General features: G+C 60.8%; 7 protein-coding genes across 7 annotated transcripts; 4 read left to right on the forward strand and 3 right to left on the reverse strand.

Moving 5' to 3' along the window:
- Positions 1-32: 32 nt before the first annotated feature.
- Positions 33-1,710, reverse strand: SPRG_05290 (hypothetical protein). The gene is made up of 3 exons (XM_012343890.1): positions 1,683-1,710; positions 388-1,642; positions 33-346 (listed from the first exon to the last, which is right to left on the reverse strand). The coding sequence occupies exons 1-3, from the start codon at positions 1,683-1,685 to the stop codon at positions 93-95; spliced, it is 1,512 nt and encodes a 503-aa protein (XP_012199280.1). The 5' UTR covers positions 1,686-1,710; the 3' UTR covers positions 33-92.
- Positions 1,711-2,079: 369 nt separating this feature from the next.
- SPRG_05291 (hypothetical protein) lies at positions 2,080-7,885 on the forward strand (the record flags this gene model as incomplete). The annotated part of the gene is made up of 7 exons (XM_012343891.1): positions 2,080-2,725; positions 2,773-2,977; positions 3,020-4,660; positions 4,711-5,678; positions 5,728-6,302; positions 6,338-6,766; positions 6,818-7,885. 7 exons carry the CDS (start codon positions 2,080-2,082, stop codon positions 7,883-7,885), a joined length of 5,532 nt encoding a protein of 1,843 aa, XP_012199281.1.
- A 184-nt stretch (positions 7,886-8,069) lies between these two features.
- SPRG_05292 (hypothetical protein) lies at positions 8,070-10,579 on the forward strand (the record flags this gene model as incomplete). Its single annotated transcript, XM_012343892.1, has 2 exons — positions 8,070-9,362; positions 9,392-10,579. The coding sequence occupies 2 exons, from the start codon at positions 8,070-8,072 to the stop codon at positions 10,577-10,579; spliced, it is 2,481 nt and encodes an 826-aa protein (XP_012199282.1).
- On the reverse strand, positions 10,566-18,674 carry SPRG_05293 (hypothetical protein; the record flags this gene model as incomplete). Its single annotated transcript, XM_012343893.1, has 3 exons — positions 10,566-11,206; positions 11,259-15,629; positions 15,661-18,674. 3 exons carry the CDS (start codon positions 18,672-18,674, stop codon positions 10,618-10,620), a joined length of 7,974 nt encoding a protein of 2,657 aa, XP_012199283.1. The 3' UTR covers positions 10,566-10,617.
- A 321-nt stretch (positions 18,675-18,995) lies between these two features.
- SPRG_19860 (hypothetical protein) lies at positions 18,996-21,106 on the forward strand (the record flags this gene model as incomplete). Its single annotated transcript, XM_012343977.1, has 10 exons — positions 18,996-19,109; positions 19,155-19,661; positions 19,711-19,797; positions 19,848-19,989; positions 20,030-20,211; positions 20,259-20,352; positions 20,405-20,563; positions 20,613-20,657; positions 20,702-20,841; positions 20,876-21,106. 10 exons carry the CDS (start codon positions 18,996-18,998, stop codon positions 21,086-21,088), a joined length of 1,683 nt encoding a protein of 560 aa, XP_012199367.1. The 3' UTR covers positions 21,089-21,106.
- A 691-nt stretch (positions 21,107-21,797) lies between these two features.
- SPRG_05296 (hypothetical protein) lies at positions 21,798-22,819 on the forward strand. Its single transcript, XM_012343894.1, has 3 exons — positions 21,798-21,905; positions 21,954-22,307; positions 22,355-22,819. Exons 1-3 carry the CDS (start codon positions 21,810-21,812, stop codon positions 22,760-22,762), a joined length of 858 nt encoding a protein of 285 aa, XP_012199284.1. The 5' UTR covers positions 21,798-21,809; the 3' UTR covers positions 22,763-22,819.
- On the reverse strand, positions 22,754-24,349 carry SPRG_05297 (hypothetical protein; the record flags this gene model as incomplete). Its single annotated transcript, XM_012343895.1, has 6 exons — positions 22,754-23,214; positions 23,263-23,420; positions 23,477-23,557; positions 23,611-23,705; positions 23,757-23,841; positions 23,891-24,349. 6 exons carry the CDS (start codon positions 24,347-24,349, stop codon positions 22,884-22,886), a joined length of 1,209 nt encoding a protein of 402 aa, XP_012199285.1. The 3' UTR covers positions 22,754-22,883.
- Between the last annotated feature and the right edge of the window lie 285 nt (positions 24,350-24,634).

A 24,634-nucleotide genomic window follows, 5' to 3' on the forward strand; every position in this document is an offset into this window, starting at 1 on the left:
CTCCGTGTACAAATGTACAAAATGTTCAACATCCCAACTGCCATGTCAAGATACCAAATGCCCCTTTTCACACGCAAATGGCCTATACGTTATTACCATTTGATACCAAAGGGGTTGGCGAGCTCCAATTTGGGCACGGCGTGGTACCGCGTATGGAAGACCGACCGCGCCTTCTGCCCAAACGGCGTGTCGTCGAGGTATGTTGCGTACAGTTGTGCGCACGCTGGGTTCGCACTCGGCGCGCGCAGCGTCCGGTCTCGGAACGTAGCATACACTTTCTCGACCAAGGCCTTGTTGGCTTCCGCCGACTCGGGCTTGACTTGGCCGCCGCCGTTGAGACAGCCGCCTGCGCATGAAATGAGTGTATGAAACACAATGTCCCTCTACCTGGGCAGGCCATGATCTCGACAAACTGGTACGGGCACTTGTTGCGCTTGATCTTCATGAGCACGGTTTGGATGTTGCGAAAGCCGTACGCAAGTGCAAACTTGAGCACCTCTTTGCCGTCGACGACAAGCGACACTTCGCGAAAGTCAGCGTTCCGGCCTTGCACATACGGCAGCGGGCCCTCAACATCGACGTTGTAGAGCTCTTTGGCGGCGAAGCGGAAAATGTGCTCGAGGTACCCGCCGGCGCCAATCTCGCCCTCCGTAGCACCCACAAGGTGCGTGTCAGCGACGCCGCTCCAGAGCCGCTCGTCCGGCGTCAGCACCGCGTCCGGAAGCGCCGCCAAGTCGACATTGGCCTCCACCAGCATATCGAGGACCTCGGACGCCGCGAGGACGCAGTCGACGTCGCGCGTCTCGGTGGCCGCGTCCAGAAAGTCGTTGCGCGACGCCTCGAGCTTCTTGTCGTAGCACGGCATGACCGTTGCGTGGTAAACGCGGTCGGTTGGCTGGGAAAAGAGCCGCTTGACGAGTGTGCCGGTGATCTGCTGCGGCGACTTGGTCGTGCTAATGTACGGAAGCGCGTTGGCGTTGGACTTTTCGGCGTAGCAGACCCAGCCAGGACACGCCGACGTGAGCATCGGCAGCGCGACGTGGGCCGGCGGCTCGGCGCCGGCCTCGAGGTACTCGGTCTCGGTCGAGGACACGGCGCGCGACGACGGCGGGCGCTTCCACGGCACTAGCGTTTGGTTGCGGAGGCGCGTCACAAACTCGGTGCGCGCTTCGAGGAGCGCAATGTCGGCACTGCCCGTCGTATCCAAGACGACGTGGACGCCGAGGCTGCGGAAGAAGGACACGAGTTTCAGGTGCGCTGCGTGCGCCGTGAGGTTGAAACGCACGGCGATGGACGCGCGCGCTTGGGGCGAAATGGTAACCACAAACTTGTCGTGTGCGCGCGCAGCAAGTGCGGCGCGAAACTCTTGCGCGCTCTGCTGCGAGATGAGAATCGTCTCCGCAGAGGTCACGCAGCCCGAGCACGCGAGGCAGTCGTTGAGCGAGACCATCGCCGTGTCGGCCGCCGAGCTCTTGATCAAGTCGGGCTCAATCGCGACCTGGTGGATCCCGCTGTAGATGTCGCTGTCCAGCGAGACCGTGGCCTTGCTCTCCTCTGCTTGCTTGCCCGCGAGGAAGAGCGGATTCACGCATGCTTGCGACGGCTGGATAAAGTCATTCAGATCGCCAAGGAAGACAGACGCCTACAGAAGCATGAGCTAGGATCATGCACGTCCGCTGCACCATGCTCGAGCTGCTGCTGCAAGGAACCCTGGCCGAATTCTGTACTGGTTGGGCAAACTCGGCCAAGCGATGTGATTGGCCAACGACCATTCCTATGATCGAGTAAAACCCATTCGCAGGCGTTAAACCGTTTAACGCCAGAGGTAGAAGCCGGGTTCCACACTCTACGCTGGCAGAAGGCCGTGGCGAAGATATAGTCGACGACCCAGCATCTATCAAGAGATGCAGCGTGCATCTACGAGCACACGTAGTACCGAGGCTGAGTTCTCGCCGGTATGAACGAGATGGAGCGTTGCTGAACGCAACGGCCCCAAAACTCAATTTTTGCGTTTTGAGCAAAGAAATTGAGGTTTTGATTTTGGAAGACCGCCCAACATCATTCTCATCTTGGTCGGCCATGGCAGTCAAACGACGGGCGCATGTTCGGACGCTGGTCTGGAAGAACTTCCTCCTCATGCGCAAGCACCCGTGGAAGCTCGCCTTCGAGATCCTCTTCCCCGTCCTCCTCCTCTACCTCATCGGCTCCCTGAAGGACCAGGCCGCCAACATCGACGTCCCAGCCGGCTGGTCCGACGACATGGACGCAGTCTTCTCCCCGCGCCCCATCACTGCGCCGACGTTCCCGCTCTTCGACCGCGTCGAGAACCCTCGGGACGCCAAGTTCTATGTGACGGAAGCGACCTTCTCAGGCCTCCTCCGGCGCATGGCCTCGCGCTCGTATACAGAAGGCCGCAAGATGCACGAGCTCTCGCGGGACGACGCGTATGCATGCTACACAAAGCTCGTGCGGCATGGCGACGTGAGCCTCGACGCGTCGTCGGCGCATGCAGTCCCCGTCGAGTGTCGGGGCAAGGTCTCCCCGTACAAGATCGCGCTCGTGCCCGACACCGCCTTTACGCGCGCGTACTTTGCGCCGGCCATCGCAGCCTGGTACCCGCGCGTCCCGCTGTCCAGCAATAGCTCGGAGAAGGCGTCGCTTCCAAGCTGGCGTGATTCGATCGCCTTCTTCTCCAACGAGACGGCGCTTGAGGCCTACGTAAGCGGTACAGACCTGCTTGTCTACTTCTGGCTTGCTCATGCAGTGCCGTAGGTCCGTCGTATGGACTTGATGCGTCCTTCCCCAAGGTGTATGCTGCGATCGTGTTCAAGGACCCGCCGGCGACACAGGCAATTGGCACGGCGACGTCTCTCTCGTACTCGATTCGGCTCAGCGCATCGCTGACGAGCGGGCCGAAAACCAGCACGCTGGTCGTCGATCCCCATCAGAAAGCCATGATCCCAGCAACCTACAAGAGGTAGTACGTGCATGTATAGCATTCTTTACGGGGATGACGTAGCTACACGAAGAGCGGCTTCCTCGCGCTGCAGACGCTCGTCACTCGCTTCTTGACGTGTCTCCCGTCATGGGATCGCCGTGGACCCGGCGGCTGCACGAACGCCGCCAGCGTCGCCGCACCAAACGCTACGCTCGACGCGCGCTTCCTTGTGCAGGTGCAGCACGATGCCGACCTTCTCGACGCGGTTAGTAGCGACCTTCTTTCGTCGCTACCGCCAATCACACAAGCGCTGCTGCTTCGCCCGCTTCGGCAAGCGCCGCAGCCGTACTTTGGTAGCGCCGTCTTTGCGTTTCCGATCGCAGCATACACGGCGTCGCCATTCTACACGCTCATCGCGCCGTTTATGCCGTTTGCGTTCGCCGCCTCGTACGTCAACATCGTCTCGGGGCTCATCGTCGCCCTCGTCTCGGAGAAGGAGCTCAAGGCGCGCGAGCTCATGAAGATCCTCGGCGTGCGCGATGTGTCGATCTTTGCCGGCTGGTTCGTCACGTACGGTCTACTCTTCTTCGTGCTTGCGGCGCTCCAAACGATCCCAAGCAGCCTCCACGTCTTCTCACACGCGTCGCCCGGATTGATCTTTGCCTTCTTCTTCCTATCGGGCCTCGCCGTGGTCGCCTTCGGCTCTTTGCTCAGCGCCTTCTTTTCAAAAGCCAAGACCGGCGCGTACGTTGGTGTCCTCGCCTTCTTCATGCTCTTTCTCATTGCCGACGCACTCGCGAACGCAAGTGAAAATGCCAAGACAGCTGCATGCGTGGCAGCACCCGCTGCCATGTCGCTCGGCCTTTCAATTCTCGTGCAGGCAGAGGCCACGTCCAATGGCATCACGTGGTCGACCATGGACCATGCGTTTGGCGGCATCTCGTTTCAGACGGTGTTGGTCTTCCTTGCACTCGATACGGTGTTGTACACGTTACTGGGTATGTACGTGGAGAAGGTGCTCCCAAAAGAGTACGGTGTGCCCGAGCACTGGACGTTTCCGCTGCAGTGGTGCTTTGCAAAACGCGATCTGCGATCGTCCGAAGCAGAGAGGCTTCTCGCCGATGCGTCGCCCATTTCCGACGTGGTTGAGGACGTCTCGTTGGATCTCCAGCAGCAAGCCGACGACGGCGATGCACTCGAGATTCGCCAGCTGCGCAAGTCCTTCTTTCCAGCGTCCGATGGCGATACCACCGAGAAGGTGGCGGTCGCAGGCATGAACCTCACACTGTACAAGAACCAGATCACGTGTCTGCTCGGGCACAATGGCGCGGGGAAGACAACGCTCGTATCGATGCTCACGGGCATGCTGCCGCCGACATCCGGCGACGCAACGATGCTGCGCGGCCTCTCGCTTCGCCGCGACATGCAAGCAATCCGAAATTCGATCGGCATGTGCCCGCAGCACGATGTGCTCTACGACGACCTCACGGTGCTCGAGCATATGACTTTCTACGCTGCCATCAAGGGCTGCGCTCCCGAGGACGTGAACGCGAAACTTGTGGCTGTTGGCCTCGACGAGAGACGACACACGAGTGCAAAGGCGCTCTCGGGCGGCATGAAGCGCAAACTGTCGCTCGCGATTGCATTTCTCGGCGACAGCAAAATCGTCTTTTTGGACGAGCCCACGTCGGGTATGGATCCGTACAGCCGTCGCCTCAGCTGGTAAGATTGCGCTTTTGAGCACACGATGCGGAGAGGATATCGTATGCTAGGGATATTATGCTGAGTCATCGTCTTCACCGCATCATCGTCTTGACGACGCACTCGATGGACGAAGCAGACATTCTCGGCGACCGCATCGCCATCATGGCCAACGGCGAGCTCCAATGCGTCGGGTCGTCGCTCTTTCTCAAAACCAAGTACGGTGCTGGCTACACGCTGTCGCTCGTGACGACCAACATCGACGCCGTCGTTGCTGCCGTCAGTCGCCACGTCGCCCATGCAAAGGTTCTCGCCAGTGTTGGCGCCGAAGTATCGATTCAGCTGCCGCTCGAGAGTTCTGCGTCGTTTCCGTCCTTGTTTGCACTGCTGGACACAGATGCGTCCTCTCTGGGTCTCTCGTCGTATGGCATCTCGGTCACGACGCTCGAAGAAGTGTTCTTAAAGGTCTCTGAGACCACGCATGTGGATGTCGGACCCAAGCCTCGTCTCGCTACTGCCTCGTACGAAGCACCGCCTGTCGCCGCGTCGTTGTTCCGTTCGCACTTTGCCGCACTGTGGCGCAAGCGCTACTTGGTCGCCAAGCGGGACCGAAAAGCCGTGCTCTTCGCTGTGGTGTGGCCGGTGCTCTACATTGCGATCGGCATTGCGCTGCTCCAGTCCAACGCGCTCGTTCAGAACGATCCGTCGCTTTCGCTCACGTCGTCGCTGCGCGCAGATACATCGGCGCCATTCTCGTGTACGGGCGACGACAATGAGATGTGCAAGCGCGTTCTGAGTGCGCAGACGTTCTTCTCGGGCGCGCTGCCGTCTTATTTGGCGTCGGTCGTTGCTCCCGTGTACCCCAATCCACACCTGAGTGTCTTTGGCGTGGCGTACGACAACATTAGCGTCGACGATACCTCTGGCTTTTGCCTCCGAACCGCCGAGATCGCGCTCAAGACGTCGCTGCAGGCGGTGCAGTTTGGCGGGTACGTGGCCTACGGCGACGCGTCGCGGCACATTTGGCTACAACATGCTTGTCAACACAACGGTGGTGCACGCGGCGGGGACGTTCAAAGCTCTCATAGATCAAGCACTCGTCCGATACTTTGCTGGCAATGCGACACTGAACGTCTCGGTGGCCAACCACCCGCTTCCGCTCACGGCGGAAAGCAAGACCGCGTTCACGACCGCGCTCTCGTTCTCGGCGACAACGTTCTTTGTCGTCGCGATCGCGTATTTTTCGGCGTCGATCGTGCCACACCTTGTGTCGGAGAAGCACGCGAGTCGCAACGCCAAGCACCAGCAGCTCCTCGCCGGTGCGAGCGTCCCTGCGTTCTGGCTCTCGAATCTCGCGTGGGACCTCCTCCTGTACTTCTTTCCGTGCGCGTTTGCGCTCTACGCGATCTGGTCCAGCGACCTCTCGCCGTTCACGGGTCTCGACTGCCCGACGTGCGCCACGTCGGCGTTTCCAGCTGTCGTTTGCCTCTTTGTGTTTGTCGGCGCCGCGTGCATTGGTTTCAGCTATTGCCTCTCGTTCTTTTGCCACGACCCTGCGAACGCGCAGTCGTATATCATTTCGTGCAATATTTACCTCGGCATCTACCTCTCGCTCGCCTCGCTCGTATTGAGTAGCCTTGCCACGACGCACGAGCTCAACGCGGTCTTTTCTCTCCTAGTACGCGTCGAACTGATAAGTGTCTTTTGGGTGTAGGAACTTGTATATGTCTCTCGCCACTCTTCTGCCTCAGCCACGGCCTCAACAGCTTGAGCTTGTCCGTCCTGCGTCCAAGTCATCAGAGTGCGTTCGACTGGGACGTGGCCGGTGCCGACGTCGTGTACTTGGCTATCGAGGCCGTGTTGTACCCGCTGCTGGCCATCGGTATTGACTATCTCCTCTGTTTTCCGTCCATCGCGCGCCGCTTGTTTCGCGACCCCGTCGTCGAGGCCGAGACGCCGTTTCCAGTGGACCACGACGTCGAAGTCGAAGCCGCGCGAGTTCAGGCGGGCCCGGAGCACGATGTGGTCTCCATGTCGAGCCTCCGCAAAGTGTACAAGGATGGAAAGGTCGGGCTCGCGACTCTCTCACTCGGACTGCCGCGAGGCGAGTGCTTTGGCTTTCTCGGGGTAGACTCATCGTTGCCATGGTTTGATGCCGATGGGCTCAACTGAATGTAGACCAACGGAGCGGGCAAGTCGACGACCATGAAGATATTGACGGGCGAAATCGGGGCATCTAGTGGCAGCGCGCAGCTGCAAGGCCTCGACATTGTCTCGCAACAGCTTGCGATCCGACGCTACATCGGCTACTGCCCCCAATTTGATGCGCTCCTCGATCTCCTCACGGTCCGGGAGCACCTGGAACTCTTTGCGACGCTCAAAGGCGTGTCCAGCACGCACACGCGCCACGCCGTCGATGCCAAGATCGAGCAGCTGGGGCTAACGCCGTTTGAGCACTGCCTCGCCAAGACGCTCAGCGGCGGCACGAAGCGCAAACTCTCGGTTGCGATCGCGCTCATTGGGGCGCCGCCGGTGCTTTTTCTGGACGAGCCGTCCACGGGCATGGACCCTGGCACGCGGCGCTTCCTATGGGAGCTCATTTCGGACGTCTCGACGCGCTCCAAGACAGCGACAGTGTTTCTGACGACGCACTCGATGGAAGAGTGCGAGGCGCTGTGCACGCGCGTGGGCATTATGGTTGACGGCCGCCTGCGGTGCCTCGGCAGCATCCAGCACCTCAAGTCACGCTTTGGCGACGGCTTGCTTTTGCACCTCAAGCTCACGCCCGTGACGGCGCGCGACGTCGACGCTATGCTGGCGACACATCCCGCGTTCCCAGCGCAGTCGCTCTCGCGCAGCGAGCTCTTGCAGCTCTGTATGGTGCTGGGTCGACCCGATCGGATGCACGGCATTTCGCCGGACCACGCGACAGGCTACGCACTCGCCGATACGCTCGAGCGCGGGCTGCGCGTCCGCCCGTCCGAAGTTGGCGCCTGGTGGCTGCGCGAGGACCGATTTGAGGCTTGCTACGCGCGGCTGTCGACAGCGTTGGGAGCTGTGAACGTGTCGCTCGTGGAGCGGCACTTGGACGTTTGCCGTGTCAAGGTACAGGCGACCGACCTCGGCCACGTCTTCAGACTCGTCGAAAGCATGAAGGACGTCGTTCAAGAGTACACTGTGTCGCAGACAACGCTCGAGCAGATCTTCAACGCGTTTGCGAGCCGCGGGAGCCATGTAGTGCAATAACCACTGCCACGTTTGAGCGACGTTTGGTGTCTTGATGGCATGTGATTGGTGCAAAGCACAACGGAAGCGGATGGGGATTGGCGGTTGCTAGCAAATCTTGTACTTTTTAGCCAATGGCATCACCGCTGCCTGGGCCCAATCAATTCCGTTGCTCCCAACCATTTCGGAGGCGCCAGTTGCAGACATGTCGAACAACACGGACAAGAAGAACAAGTCGGGCGGCTTCCAGGCGCTGGGCTTGAGCCCGCCGATCTTCAAGGCCGTCATGGCCATGGGCTACAAGGTGCCCACGCCGATCCAGCGCAAGTCGCTGCCGCACGTGCTCTCGGGCAAGGACGTGGTCGCGATGGCGCGGACGGGCTCGGGTAAGACGGCGGCGTTCTTGATCCCGATGCTCGAGAAGCTCAAGGAGCACAGCAAGAAGATTGGCGTCCGCGCGCTCATTTTATCGCCGACGCGCGAGCTCGCGGTGCAAACCATCAAGTTTGCCAAGAGCTTGGCCAAGTTCACCGACATCAAGTGCGGCCTCATCGTCGGTGGCGACTCGCTTGAGCAGCAGTTCGAGCTTCTCGGCACCAACCCTGACGTGCTGGTCGCGACGCCCGGTCGTCTCATGCACCTGCTCCAGGAAATTCCGGAATTCACGCTCGCCGCCATGGAGTACGTGTGTTTCGACGAAGCCGATCGTCTTTTCGAAATGGGGTTTGCCGAGCAGCTCCAGGAAATTCTCACGAGCATGCCCGCGTCGCGCCAGACGCTCCTCTTCTCGGCCACGCTGCCGCAAGCGCTCGTCCAGTTTGCGCGCGCCGGCCTCACGGAGCCCGAGCTCATTCGTTTGGACGTCGAGTCGCAGATCTCGGACCAGCTCAAGATCTCGTTCTTTACGATGCGCACCGAAGACAAGCCATCCGCGCTTGTCTACCTCCTGCGCGATGTCATTCCGTCGACGGAGCAGACGATCGTGTTTGCGGCGACGCGCCACCACGTCGAGTTCCTTCACGAGCTCCTCCTCTCGTGCCACATCGACTCGAGCTGCGTGTACGGTGACATGGACCAGACCTCGCGCAAGATCAACATTGGCAAGTTCCGTGCCAAGAAGACGCCGATCCTCATCGTGACGGACGTGGCCGCGCGTGGTATCGATATCCCGCTCCTCAACAACGTGCTCAACTACTCGTTCCCGTCGACGCCCAAGCTCTTTGTGCATCGCGTCGGTCGTGCGGCACGTGCGGGTCGCAGCGGTATGGCCTTCAACTTTGTCGACCCGGACGAGATGCCGTACATGGTCGACTTGCATCTCTTCCTCGGCCGGCGCCTTGAGGACACGTGCCCCGCGGATGTGCCGGGGTACACGCTCGCCGACATGACGGTCGACCAAGTACACTATGGGTGCTTCCCGCAGGCGATTCTGGACACGGAAACCGAGTGCCTCAAGGAGACGCTCACGCACAACTCGCAGGTCGCCCCGCTCGTCAAGGTCTGCGACAACGCATACAAGCAGTACAGCCGGTCGCGCGCCGAGCCCTCGAAGCTCTCGATCAAGCGCTCAAAGGAGGTTTGGCCAAGAAGGTGCACCCGCTCTTCTACAGCCACATGTCGGACTCGAACGTCGTCCAAGAAGCGTACTTGGAGCAGCTCAAGGGCTTTCGTCCGGCGGCGACCATTTTTGAAGTCTCGACCGGCATCCACTCGATCAAGAAGAACGCGCCGAGCGTGCTCATGATGAAGACGAAGCGCAAGCTCCACAACAACATTATCGAAAAGAACGTCGGCAAGGTCAAGGCGGCCAAGGCGGCTGCGGACGAGGACGAAGACAGCGTCGACGAAGCGCTCAACCCCGAGGAGCAGGCAGAGTTCCGCACCAAGCGCCGGGAAGCGCGCGAAGCCGCGGAAGCCGAAGAGGCCGCCGTGCCCGTCATTGGCTCGAAGCGGTACCTCTCTGCCGCGGACCGCAAGAAGGTCAAGAAGATGAAGCTGAACGGCGAGAACGTCGACGTCGACGCGCTCTGGAAGGAGAAGGAGGCGGCCAAGGCGGTCGTGTCCGAGACGACGGACGACAACGCCAAGAAGTTCCAGGACGAGGAAAACTACATTGGCTACATCAAGGACACGGACTATGCCAAGGAGGAGGCGCTCAGCCGCGGCGCGGACGGCGGCCGCGGCAACGCGTTTGCACAGGCGCGCCTCGAAGATGCGATGCTCGATGTCAACCCGGACGAGGCCGTCGCGATGAACAACAAGCGCCGCCTCTTGCATTGGGATGTGCGCAAGAAGAAGTTTATCAAGACGACGGTCGGCGAGCTCAAGAACGGGACGATCAAGAAGCGCAACGACGGCACGCAGCTCTCGAGCAAGAAGCAAAAGGTCGGCGAGACGTACAAGAAGTGGCAGCAGAAGCAGCACAAGCGCACCAACATCATCGGCGCCGAAGAGGAGGAGCAAGGGTCGGGCCGGAAGCTCGATTACCGCAACGGCAAGAAGCCTGCGGGCATGCCGCGCGTCAACAAGTACGCCAAGTCGGAGCTCCTTGGCGAAAACGCGATCCGCAAGGAGGAGAAGCGCAAGGCGCGGTCGAGCGGCGACAAGACCAAGATGGACAAGTTCAAGCCCAAGCCCAAGCGCGGCCGCGGCAACGTGCCTGGCAAGACCCACGGCGCGCCGACCAAGAGCAAACTCATTATTCGTCGCAAGTAACTTAGTATTTTCGCTTGATCCAGTTGTCGGGTTTCAGTCTATAGAAAAGGCATCCAGCCCACGTACATTTGTGCGAGGTTCTCGTCGCTCGTGGCTTCGGCAATGAGGCGGTCGACTTGCCCTTTGACGCTGAGCGGCAGCGTCTCGTGGTGCGACGCTTTCCCGAGGTTCCAGATGCCCCGGACGCGGTCGTCGATCGTCTTTAGCATTGTTTTGGCTTCGCTGTTGACTTGTTCGTTGCTCGCAACGACCTTGCGCACGACGTGCGTCGACTGCTTGCTCTTGGAGCGACCCCACTCGACGAGCGGGTCGTGCACAAACGACTCGAGCACGCTCCGAAGCGTCTCGCGGTTGGCGCGCAGCAGTGTCAGCGTGACCTCGCTCGTCGTGCGGTACACGCCCTCGACGCCGGTCAAGCCAAACGCGTCGAGAATGTTGGGTGTGAGACGGAACGGGACAATCTCGGGGCGCGCGAGCTTGAGCCCCTTGTCAAAGAGGCAGTCAAAATCCACATGGACGCACTCGCCCGTCTTGCAGTCGATGAGGATATTTTCGCCGTGCCGGTCGCCGAGCCCCACAATGTGCCCGACCATCGACCAGACCGCCGACGACCGTGTAAACGCAGCCCTACGCTCCATGATAAGCTCGCTCGCAAATACGACAAAATAAGATCGTGTACCGCGCGTCAAACCACTGCGTCGGATCGCTAAAGTTGTTGAGGAACCACTGGTGGAAGCGGGGCACAAAGCACGGGTGGCTGAGCACTTGGCGTCGGTAGAGCGACACCATCCGCGGCAAGTCGTGCGCGTACTGCTTCTGGAGGTTCATAAAGGCGTCGCGAACGTCACTCGGAAGGCGCATCATCGTCAATTGCCCTTGCTCCGTCTTGTGGATTTGCCCAATGAGGACCCGCATCGCGCGCGTGTTGGGCACCCATTGCATGAGCCCGCTCTCTTCGTTGAGACACATGACCGCATACGTGCGAAGGCGCAGTTTCCGGCGCCGGCCGTCGGCATCGGCGGTGAGGAGCTTGTTCATGATGGCGTTGAACTCCATCATGCGCGCGTCCTTGCGCAAGTCGCCGTGCTTCTCGCGCTTGCACAAGAACGGATACCACGCGCCGTCGCTGCCAAGTACCTGGACGCGCTTGGGCTTTTCCTTCGATGGCATCACGTCCGCCTTGTCGCCAAACGCCTTGATGTAGACATGAGTCGACGCATCGCTCGTCGAGAAGGCCGACTGGACCGGCACGAGCACTTGGGACCGGATGCGGGCCATGCGCAACGGAAGGCGCTTTTGGTTGCCCGGGTCGCACTCGGCGAGCTTGATGAGCTCCTCGACGAGCTTCATGGCCTCCGAAAGCGAGTTGGCCATGTCGCTGTTATTGGCGCCAATTAGTTGTTTCTGCGCGCCTTTAAAGATGTCCATGGCGCGTGTCTTGCGTTGCGTGTTGAGCGACTGCGTGAGGCCGAGGATGTGCCACATCGCGTGCTGCGGGTGTGTCGATAGGACCTTGACCATGATGGCTTTGACGCCGTCGACGACGATGCTATTCGGGTGGCAAATACGCGACGTCACCTGCGGAAAGACCGCGAGCCACATGGATACCGGGAGCTTGCTCAGGGCATCGAGCACGATGCGCGAGATCTCTTGCATGAGCTTGTCTTCCTTGTTGGACTCGAGCGCCATATCAAACTCGAGTCGGTACGTGCGCTTCGGGGCGGCGCCAAAGACGTCACCGCACTCGTACCACAGCGTCAGGAGACGTGGCAAAGACTGGAAGAGGTACTTGTTGCTGCATTGGAGCGAGAGCACGTAGTTGGCAAGGATGTCTGTCACGTACGCGTACTGCTCCCCGACCTCGAGCGCCGTGTCCGAGCGCGCATTGTCGAGCAGCACCTCGTAGTACTTGGCGAGATCAAAGTACCCCTTGGCGTACTTGCGGTCGTACGCAATCACAGCGCCGTACCGGTTGAGCACGACTTGGCCTTGCTTTTGGTTGGACTGCTGCATGTAGTTGGTCGCAAGAAGCAGCGTCTTGGCCGCAAAATGGCGGTCGGCTTCGGGTACTTTTGGCAAGTTGGACACGTCAATGGCGACGGGTTCGAGCACATGCAGCGCTTCGTACACGTGACCTTGGTGCACGAGGAGCTTGGCTTGCTCAATGATGCCGTTGCGGTCGCCGAGCGCCTGCGCATGCATCACCGCGCTCTCGGCCGTCCGGACAAACCCTTCCTTGCGCGCCATCTTGGCGTAGCGCAGCCAGTTTTTCGAAAGTAGTGACGGGAGCTGCATCTCTTGCAGCATTACGCGGCGCAAAGCGAGGAGCGGCTCCTGGAACTTGAGCGCGGGTGCCATCATCTGATCGCGAAGTTCCCACGGACACTGTCGCACCCAGTGGTCCTCGGCAGCAAACGTCGGGTCGGCCTTGTACTTGTCCAGAACCAGAAACCCTTGCTCGAGCTCATGCAAGACGTGCAGCTGGTGCAAGAGCGGGTACACCCGCTGGTACGACTCGAGCGACGCGGCCGCAAGGGGTCCCATGATGGCGAGCCGTGCGTCGCGCAGGTGATACGCCATCGCGTCTCGGTTTTGCTGGAGGCATAGCATCGTGCGCGCAAACTTCATCGATACCTTGTGCTGCGACTCCATCTTGACCTTCATGGCGTCCGTCGTGAGCTCTTGGAGGAGCGTCCAGCGAGAGAGTCGCCACGCGCACTCGAGCGCAAACGGATACACGGACGGAATGACGTCGGGCGACTCGACGACGATGCCGCGAACGTGCTGGAGCGCGCCTTCGAGCCGCCCGAGTTGTACCATGCAGCGAATCACACCCGCGTACAAGAGCGACCGGATCTCAATGTCGACTTCGTTGCCGTACGTACGGTGGATCGCTTGCTCGTAGCACGCCAGCGCGTCTTCCCAGCGCGCCAGATGCTCGTGGTCGACGATCGTGTGCATGAGGTCGGCGAACGTCGTGCTGGCGTGTGTCGACCCAAGCAGCAGTCGGCGCTGGATCGAGAGGCCGCGGAGGGCGTCCGGCTCGTCGAGCTGGCCGTACATTTGCTGCAGCTCGCGGATGTCGTTGGAATTCATGTGCTTCATGTGGACCTTGCCGTCGGTCGTGTAGCGCGGCACGGCCGAGACGCCGTCCATGCGCAAGTGCGTCTCGTAGTACTGAATCCCGCGCGCAAACGCCTTGATCTTGCACGCGGCCCCCGAGAGCATCGCGGGCGAAATATCCTTGAGGAACTCGGCCACGACCTCCTTCTCCTGGTCCGGCACCACGTCCGGGTGCGTCGCCCGGTGCTGGCTTGGGCCGTTCCGCTTGCGCTCGCTGGCCCAGACCCACTCGTTGAGTGTGTCGAGGAGGCCCATGACGGTCTGTGCGCACTGGTGGTGGTGGCTGGACACGGTGTCCGACTCGGTCGGGTCGTCCTGAAGCACCGACTCGATCTCGCGCTTGACCATGCTGTACGCGTGGCGTTGCGGCAAGACGTTCTGCACAAGGTAGGGTAGGAGAAAGCGCGCCATCTGCATCGAAATCCCCAGCGCCGTCTTGCATGCGAGAAAGATCGTCTTTTCCGGTGGCGACGACAAGTCAATCAGCGCCTTGCACCACGACGTGAGCCATGTTTCGTACGCAACGGCCCCGAACCGATCGTAAATCGTCGCGCCATCGTCAAATGCGACGGCTTTCTTACTCGACGACGGCGGCGCCTTGTACTTGGTCGACCAGTACGGTGCGATGATCTGCAGCACGCGCGATTGGTGAAACTTTCGCTGCATCCACTCGGGCATACTCGCCGACATGGCGTACACGGGCGGCGGGGACGACTCGACTTGCGTCGTCGCCGGCGTCGCGGCCGTCGACAAGGGTGTCGCTTCGATGCGCATGGCGGCAAGAAACTTGAGCAGCTCTTGGATCGAGAGCGCAATGAGATCTGTGTTTTGCGGTGCCGCGCGGAGCTCGTTGACCAAAAGTGTCTCGATCAAAAAACACGTGAGATCTTTTGCGCCGTACTCGACCGTGGCGGTGCGCGAGAGCTGCATCGGGAGCCGCGCCATATCGATGGCCCCGAGCGCCCCAAGCGACTGCGCGACAAGTGTCTTGATCTCCTCGCTCGTCTCGGTCCGGCTCAGGGACAGCAGCGCTTTGAGAATCTGAAAGACCGCGACGTGGATCGTGCCTTCGGCCAGCAAAATCAGGTCCTGGAGCTCGCGGCTGCGCGTGCACAGGAGCCGCGAGAGGTGGAGCAAGCCGACCTCACGCACGGCGCCATCCCAGTGCTCAAGGAGCGCGAGGACGTGTGTGAGAACACCGTCGAGCGGGTGGTGGTCCACAGAGAACGACTCGACCGCCTCGACCGAGAAGGACGGCACAAGCGCCAGAAGCAGCGCGACTTGGCCCCAGCTCGGCTTGATGGGCTGCTCAACGCACAAGAACGAGAGGATTTGAAGCGCCATGTCTTGCACACACGCGTCCGCCTCTGGCGCCGGGGCCGGGCGCGCCGCCGACCACCCCGATCGACCTGCGACATGCGCGTCAAAGAGCGCGGGGATGCTTCCAATGCACGGGAGCAAGCTCGCAACGATCGAGAGCAGGTTGGTTTCGATCGCCGACGTCGAGAGGAGTCGCACAAACGTAAGCCACGCGCGACAGGCAGCCAATTTCACGTGGGTGTCGACGTCGTCCTGCAGCGCCAGCTTGAGCGTGGCCATGACCTTGGGCACGAACGGGTCGAGCATGCCTTTGGCGTCAAACATCGCAAGGAGCACTTCAAGGCACTTGATAGCACGCACGCGGCTCGGCTTGTGCGCGAGCTTGTGTCCGAGATGCGTCATGAGTGCCAGAAAATACTGTTGCGGCAAATGAAACTTGCTCGCTTGGTTTGTGCCGCTGCTGCTGCCTTCGTCCATCATGTCTTCGTGGAGGAGCTTGGACACTTGGTCGAAAGCGTTCCGAGCCACCTTGGTGCGGTCGCCGGCAAACTCCCACACGAGCTCGTACAGCAAGCGCAGCGGGTTGTACTTGAGCACATCGCGGATGCTCAAATCCGGCCGAAGCAACCAAAAAGAACTGCCACTCGCGGATGTTGCTCAGTGACGTCGTGCGCGTCATGACCATCTCCTTGACGATCGGCACAATGTAGTCACTCAAGAGCGCTGCGATCGGCTGCTTGAACGCGGCGGCAAACGCGTCCAGGAGGTCGCGTTGCTGACTCAGAATGAGTTGCGGCAGCACATACGGCGCGCTCTCCTTGAGGTAGATGCCGACGCTGACTTGCTCGCCGAGAAACGTGTGCAAAAACGTCTCGAGCATCGGTGTTGGCAAGAGCAGTTCAATGAGCGCAACGTGGATACGCTCGGGGAACTGGACGCAGAGCTGCTTCCACGACAGCAAATGCGATGCGACCATGCGGTTGAGCTGCGCCGTCGCGGTCACGGAGACCACCGTATCGCGTGGGTAGGCGAGCCACACCCCCGCGAGCCGAAACAAAACGTAAAAGAACACGTCCAAGTCCAGCGGTTGCGAGAGCACGCACGCCGTCGCGAGTGTACCCATACCTTCTATGGTCGAGACGAGAATGCGAACGTCGCCTTGCTCGAGGAGCCGGTCCAAGATACTCGACATCTTGTTGCTGGCGTCACCGAGGTCGTCGGACGACGACTCGTCCGAGAACGCCAGCGCGAGCGCCGTTGCCCCGTTGCTGTCGGGCAGCAACAACACATTTGTGTTGGCGGCGACAACCGACCGCACTTCACGTGCGTCGTGGCCCAAGAGATGCAGGAGCCGCCACACCCACTCGGCGTGGAGGTCCGCGACGGGTACATGTCGGAAAAACGCAACCCACGTCGCGACAGCAGCCACGACAAGGTCGCTCGACGGCGATGCCAGCAGCGGCTCCATCGCATTCCAGATTGTCACCATGTGGGGCAGCGGCTGCCGCTCGAGCGGAGCGCAGACGCAGCGAAATGCAAGTGTCTCGGTGACCAGCAGCGGCGACGCGGGCTGCGCGAGCCACATTTGCGTGCAGCAGAGGCGGCCGAGCGCGCTTAGCGCCGAGAGTGCTGTCGTCGCGTGTCGGAAGAGAGGCACGAGCGTCTTCATGACCAGCGACGCAGTCACGTCAAACGGAGCGATCCCGTGACGGCCCATGGCGTAGACGAGCAGTGGCGCCACGTCGATCGCGAGTGCTTGGTTGGGTCCGTCCGAGGCCATCGTCGTGAGAATGCTCGTCGCTGCGACAGTCGCGGACCACGACGGGACATCGAGTGACGCGCCCTCGACGCCGTACGACCAGCACAACAGGACGAGGCGCTGCGCCATGGGTGCGCTCTCGATGAGCGCCTGCACAATGCCATCTTTTGTCGCCAAGCTCCCGCGCCAAAGGCTCAGAATGGCCGGAACGCTGCACATCAAGAGACGCGTATTGTCGGCCGGCTCGTGCGAACTCGTCGTCGCGTTCAGGTAAGGTGCGATCGGCATCTTTCTGATCTCGTCCGGAGGCAGGTAGCTGAAGAGAAGCACGACAAGCTCGAGGCTCGGCGCACGCTCCATGGCGGCGCGCAGACGGTCGGCGATGAGTCGCGCAACGCTGCCTTCTTCCTTGGTCATGTTGTCGGTCGAGCGCAAGGAGAGGAGCACATGGGCACCCACGGCCGCGACGTCGTCTTCGAAGAAGAGCGCCATCACGAGGTGCACACACGCAATCGAGAGCACCGGTTGGCGGCTCCGGACGCGGCTCACGAGGTCGAGTGCGTTTGTCGTTGGCAGCGCAAAGTGATCGCTGAGCTTGCGTCGCTTGGTTGGCAAGACAGGGCTCGACGGGTGGTACTGGTGGATCGCCTTCTCGCCTTCCTTCCAGAGGAGCCCGACGTGCTGCTGCAGCACGATCTGCAAACTCGTGACGAGCTCTTGGCGCACGCTGCGGTCGCCGAGGTCCGACGCGCCAATGACGTCGAGAAGCCGGGCGAGGACGCGGTCTTCGTCAAACGGCAGGAAAGCGCGGAGCAGTCCAAAGCATGGGAGCAGCAGGGGGCGCGCGCGGGCGTCGAGCACGCCTTTGATGAACGCATCGAGCGGCGTCCAGAGCAGCGGCGCAACGATCGCAGAGACATGGGCGTCGATCGCCGACAGGACGTTCTGGTGCGGCAACGTCGTCGTCGTTGTCGCCAAGAGCGCCGGCAAGTACGCGCTAACAAGCGAGACGACAATGTGGGGCGGCAGCGACGCGCACGTGAGCACGGCTTGGACCGTCGCCGAGAGCGGGACGGTGATCGGGCCGAGCTGCAGGGCGGTCACCACGACGTCAACGAGGTGCAGGAAGCTCGCATGGTTGACGACGTGCGATGGCGAGTGCTGGAGCATGCGGCAGGCCATATCGAGGACCCGCGACTGGAAAGCCTCGACGTCTCGCGCACATGTAAAGCGGAGTGGTGGCACGGCGAGTTTCCCGACCTCCAAAAGGCGAGCCGCGTCACCACCCGGCAGGCAACACAGCTTGGTGTCGCCGGCCATCGTATCCGCGTCCTTGCGCATATGAACGCCTGTGATCGTAAAGCAGAAGACGTCCGCAGGACATTGCAGCGAGAGAGTCTCGCCGGACGACCGAAGATGCGACGTGAGCTGGAGCATGTCGTCAGCCAAGGCAACGGTATCTTGGAAGAGGTGCATGAAGACGGTCACGTCGCTTTGCTGCATGAGGAACGCGAGCTCGACGCAAACGTCGAGGACCTTGTCGAGGATTTCGTCGTACTCGGCGTTGGACAGGAACTTGACGAGGTAGAAGAGGATCGTCGCCGGCGCTTGGAAGGCGACCGAGTAGTAGGGGCAAATCTCGTTCTTGAGCAGAAGCAGCAGCAGCTTGCAGAGCGGATGAAGGTTCTTGATCGCTTGGCCCGTCGGTAGCCCCGTGATCGAGCGCATGATCTTGGGTAGGAGCTTCCGCGTCTTCGTCTGGATGGCAAAGCATAGCGATCCGTCCCCACGCTCCACGCCAACGGCCGCGCGGCTCGTCGGCGCCATGAGGTGCGGGTGGCAGCTGTCCCGGTGCGCTAGCATGAGCCGCAGGACCTCGTCGAGGTGCTCCATCGGCCCGAGGTGGATCCAGCCGGATAAACAATGGGCTTTCCGGCACCAGTTTCCGAAAGCGAGAAAGGAGCACCGGGTGCGTCTTTGCCTTTAATCCGCCGTGGACGCCAGGACTCTCATTCTTGGGCATGCATCGTACGCCATGAGTCCCCTAGGCATAGCCTGTATGGAGACGTCGGGCAAAGGACGCACATGACTGGCGATGGCCATGCGCTGTAGGTGCGTCTTTGTCGTTCTCCCGTTTTCGCGCCTCCGGTGTTTCTTGGTTTAGGTGCACTTTTCCTAAGAAACCAGTCCCAAACGTTCCCTCCAAAACCGGCGATGGACAAGCGGAGGTTGCCGTCCATCGCGGCTGCGGCCAAGAAGAAGCCCAAGCCATCGCGCGAAGCAGCGCGGCCGATCACGGCCTTCTTTCAGCGCGTTGCACCTCCACCGGTAGACGAACGCTCTCTTAGCATGCGGCATGACGTCCTTCCATAGCCACCGCCGACGGTGATCGAGGAGATCGACAGCGATTCGTCTGTGGAGCCGCAGCCAGCCGAGTCTGTACCCGGCGCGCTGCCACTCCAAGAAGTAGGCGCCTCGGAAGAGACTGACGAAGCGCGTCGCCGATTGATCCAGAGCAGCCTTGCCGACGGGTTTGAGAAGCAAGCCGACGGGCCCCGAAAGCCACGGGTCCTGCGGCCACCAAGCGCCTTTAAAATGCTACTGCAGCGTGAGCGCCAAGGTGCCACGAAGCGCGTGGAGCTTCAGCGCATGCTTCGGAGCACGCTGGCGACGTACGCGACGCTGCCCATGGGGCTGCGACCCGACATCCGCCCGCAGCAGTGGATCAGCACCATGGCCTTTGACGCCGACGGCGTCATCCTTGCAACCGGGTCCTCCGATGGCACAATTGCGCTCTACGACTTTGACGAGTACTTTTACCATTTGCTGCAGCATCGCAACTCGAGCGCCAAGACGCAGCGAGACGTCGCTTCGGTCACGGTCCGACGACCTTGGTTCGCTTGCCTCCGAATCTCAACACACTTTGTAGGACGGAGCGCCAGCGTACGTGCCACCAGTGCACGTCATTTCTACGTCGTCGGAGCTCAAGCGTCTCCGTTGGAACCCCAAAAACCAGGTTGGTCCATCCCCATGAACGAGGGTTGCGTGGTGCAATATGCGCAATAGGACGAGATTGCTTGCTCGTTCGCCTCGCGCAATGAGATTCATCTCTTCAACCTCAAGAAGCTGCCGCGAGAGCCGTACCGCATCCTGCGCACCAACAGCCGTCCGTCGTCGGGCTACTACGACCTCCTCTACACCGTTCTCGGTACTTCGCCATCCACGTTTCTCTTCCCAGCGCATTTTAGGCAACCACGTCCATGTCATTGGCGGCGACAACGAAGGCGCGGTTCGCATGTGGGACATCAACGTCCCGGCCAAGCCCAAGTGGCAGATTGCACTGCCGCGTGAGTACGGCGCCGTCAACGCGCTCGTGCTGTGCCATGACAACCAGCACTTGGTCGTGGGCACCGAGCACGGCTACATCACAGTACGCACCATTACATCCTATCCGCTCGCACGTGACGCCATGTGGAGGTCTATGATATCTTCAACCTGATCACACCAGCGTTTGCGCAGCGGTCGGTGCCCAAGCGGCGCTCGACCATCGCGCTGCATGCGCTCGTGCGAGGTGCGTGTACATATTATTTGTTGAGGCCCTACCGTCGAGCGCACGCCCGTAGCGCTGCTCGTGCAAGACACGCTCTTATCGGCGAGTGTTGTCTCGATGCAGCGCGTGCCCAACACTTCGGCGACGGTCGTTTGCCAGCTGCACAACGACTGGGTCGTCGTCTATGACGCGTTCGAGGGCCGGATCTTGAAGCTGCACACGGTCCTTCGCGGTCGGTTTGTCTCGATTGCCGTGAGCACCAACGCTTCGTTTGGACATAGAGCTTAGTCTGAACCTGGTCCCGCGCGACCCGACCATCCAGCACGGTGCGATGCATACAAGTGCTGACAAGGGATGGACATGCGCGTAGCGTCGTTTCCATCGGACGCGCTGTTTACGGCGCAGGATGATCGATCCCTGGGCTACTTGCGCTTGCACCGGTGCCGCGGCAGCTTTGTCTTTGACGGCGCGGCGTTCGTGACGGGCCTCGCCGACGACGACAACCTCTACGTCCTCGGTACGCGCCCCTTTTGAACCGAGAAAGAGACACGTCATGTGGATCATAGACATGCACACGCACAGCTACGGCGAGCGGCTCCTGACGCTGCCCAGCGTGCAAACGCTGCCCAGCGTGCAAACGCTGCAGCGGTTCCGGATCCCGACCAAGGTCGTCGTGACGGCCGTGGCCGCGCACCCCGCCTCGAACGTCGTCGTCTGCGGCATGGAGTCCAACGACCTCATTATTGTCGGAGCCTAAGCCCGCGATAACTCAGTGTATGCTTTCCGTTGCGTGCGTTGAAGCGATGCGTGGGAGGAACATGGAACACACACACAACCAAAGACAGACGTAACGATGCGAGCACCCATCCCTTTGCGTCAACCAACAAGCATGATGCCATTTTGGCTCGTCAAACTGCTCGCGCACGCTAGAAGCAGGTAGTACATGGAGCGAGGTGGAAGGCGGTCGGTGGTCGGTGCGGATGCAGCAGTATAGGCCACGCACCATGCTGGCTACTCGGTCGAACGATGCGACTCCGTGGCTTCCTCGGGCCATCGCCAAAGCCACGCGACCGTCGACGCGTCTGGCTCACCGTCCGTACGGACGACGCAGCGGGTGGGTAAACTCATCCAAGTCGTGGGTGCAGGCCTGTGCTGGCAGCGACCTCGGTGGTGCTCTAGGCTGCAGTAGTAGACCTTGCGCAGAGGTGTGGGCATTGCGCAATCGATGGCCGCGTCCGCGTCTGACGCAGCGTCGGTGTAGAGGGCGTTGCGGTGTCGGTCGACCCAATCACACGGCTCTCGTTGACGCCACCGGGTTGCGCTTGTGGCCAATCGGATGCGCCACACGGTCCGATGCTGCGGTGTGATTGGCCAAACCCTTTCGTCAGCCAAGATGGCCATCGACAACTTCAACAAATGCATCCGGATGCATCCGGATACGATGGACCCCAGGATTTCGCCTCATTTTGCAATTCGACATGAGCCCACCGAGCTCCTCCAAGAACGTCGGCGTCCGCGACCTCGTGAACGGCGGTATCCTCCAATGCGCCGCGACCCTTGGCATGCCCTTTGAGGTACGCCGCAGCTACATGGTATCGGTGAGGTGCTAAGCATGGGCGTAGGTCTGGAAGACTCGCATGGGCCGCTACCGCACGGAGACGACGGTCCAAGCCTTCCGCAACATCTACCAGGCCGGCGGCGCCAAGGCGTTCTGGGCGGGCACGGGCGCCAAGATGGTCGAGTCCGGCTCCAAGGGCGCGATCCTTCTCTTCTCGAAGGAGATGATTGCTAGCTCGCTCCATACCGCCGGCGTCGGCGAGACCGCGATTGGCTTTATTTCCGGCGCTGGTGGTGGTATCTGCCAGACAGTCGTCATGGGCCCGTGCACGTTCCTCGTCACGGCCGCCGTCAACGGTGACAAGAGCATCTCGACGACCCAGCGCATCCAAAATGTCTACGCGCAAAACGGCCTCAAGGTACGCTGCGTGAGGCGATTTCCTTCCTGACGACAAAGTGCTATTAGGGCTTTTACCCTGGTGGCACTGCGATCGCCTTCCGCCAAGCGACCAACTGGGCGTCGCGCCAGGGGTTCACGGAGATCATCCGCAACCGCTTCAAGGTCATCTTCCACGACGACCCGAACGCCAAGCTCACGGTCGCGCAAGAAGCCGGCGCCGGTGTTCTCGGTGGGGCGCTTTCGTGCTGGAACCACCCGTTCGAGGTTGCCCGCATTCAAATGCAGACAGCGGCCGAGCGTGGGGAGCCCAAGCAAAACATGATGCAAGTCTTCCGCGCCGTCATCAAGGAGAACGGCGTTGGCGGTCTCTTCAAGGGCATCATCCCGCGCGTTGGTCTCGGCATCTGGCAGACGCTCTTCATGGTCACGGGCGCCAAGCTCGTGAAACAAGCGCTCGAGAATGACAAGCATTGATAGTTGTGATCGTTGTAATGCAAGCCTCGTCTGTGATCTAGAACGTTATAACTCGCGGGCTACCGTTCGGTGCTGGGGTCTGCTGCCCAAGTGTTGCCCAAGTGTTGAGAATGGCAAGGAATTACTGGCAGCAGCCGCGCGAGATGAGTTCGATCGTGCGTGGTGACGCGCCCTTGATGACGAGGCCGTTCGAGAGGTTCACCACGGGACACGAGTGGTTGACGAGGATCACGACGCGGTCGCCAATCTGCGGCGAGTCGGCCTTGCCGCGCGGGCCGTGGGCGACCCAGCCGTGCTCCTCCGAGAGCTTTTGCAGCTCAAAGCACGTGGCACGCGACCCGTTCGGCAGTGTAAAGTCGTGGGACGTGGGCTCGTCAATGACTGCGTCAAAGTCGGCTTCGCGAAAGACGAGTCCAAAGCCTTTGCTGCCAAAGGCGCCAGACCCACGCACGCTACAGACAGGCATAAATGCGAATCCAACCGCCGACTAATGTAGCTACCTGTCGGCCGAGAGGACCTTGGAGCCGGCGTCAATGATAAAGTAGTGGGCGTTGGCGCTCACGACAGTTGTTAAAACCGTGAGCGACACGTTCTGGACAGTCGAGACACCGGTGCGCACTGGCGTTCGGTCTTGGAAGATGTAGTTGCCGGGGCGAAGCTGTGCGAGGTCCGAATGGTAGCCTGCTTTTTATAACACACTGCGCTCGTACATACCTCAGTGATCCCTTCGTAGTTGCGCCGAACTAGCTCCGTCGGCGTACTGCCGAGAGACACGACCGATACGGGTGACCCCAACTACGATGCCGGCATGTGCTATGCTGATAGAAGGTAGGTACATCCAAGCCTACCGCTTCGATAGCGGCCTTGACGCGCAGCATGATCTGGCGCTCCGTCTCGGCGATGGCAACACACTCGTCGGCTGACGTGGCGCCATACGAATGACCTGTAGTTCGATCCCGTGAGCTCTTTGTATTACCATTGCATTTCCAGCCACCTGCATGCGACAGAATCCCGAGAAGCTTGAGCGATGGCGATGCTTGGATCAAAGTGACAAGCTCCTTCAGCACTGGGTCATGCTCCTAGGGCGTGCATGAGGTCGAGCAGAGTACACACATATGGAGTCCATACCTCGAGGCCCACCCGATGGTAGCCGACGTCGATGTGAACCAGTACACTCAGCTCGTAGCACTTAGCCAGCGCCGCAGCCGCAGCGATCTTGACCCCGTACAGGCTGTCCACTGTGAGGCTGAACGTCACGCCGTGTTCCTGCGCGCACGCAATCGTGCGCTCGAGTTTGTCCGGCACGACCACCGGGTACGCGAGCGTGATGTCCTTGAAGCCAGCCTCCATGAAGCGGCGCGCCTCCAGCGGCTTGGAGACGGTGATGCCCACGGCGCCGGCGGCCAGCACGCGCTGGGCGATCTCGACGCTCTTGTGCGTCTTGGCGTGGGGCCGCAGCGAGACGCCGTGTGCGTTCGCCCGCGCCTGCATGAGGTCGATGTTGCGCTGGAGGCGGTCGTCGTCGATGACGACGGCGGGCGTCTCGATCCAGCTCGTCGTACTGGTGGTGGGATTGGCGCTCGTCATGGCAAATCCGGAGATTCTGGGTTTGGGAAATGGGTTGGGTGTGTGTAGCGACCATAATTAAAATGTTGAGAGCAGAATCTGAAAACACCGATCTGGGTGTCGAAACACCATCTGGCGTGCGCGAGCAAATCACACTTCTCTCAACGCCGCTCCGACTACTAATCGCTCGGCTTGTCGTGCGACGTCCTCCAACACGCCATCGCAGATGCCGTTGCGTCTCCTGGCATCCTTCGCTTCGCGTCATGCGTGTTCCTGCAGTGTTGGCTCGGTGCCATGCGCCGTTTT

The sequence above is a fragment of the Saprolegnia parasitica genome (assembly GCF_000151545.1).
Source record: "Saprolegnia parasitica CBS 223.65 unplaced genomic scaffold supercont2.15, whole genome shotgun sequence".
Taxonomy (NCBI): Eukaryota; Oomycota; class Saprolegniomycetes; order Saprolegniales; family Saprolegniaceae; genus Saprolegnia; species Saprolegnia parasitica.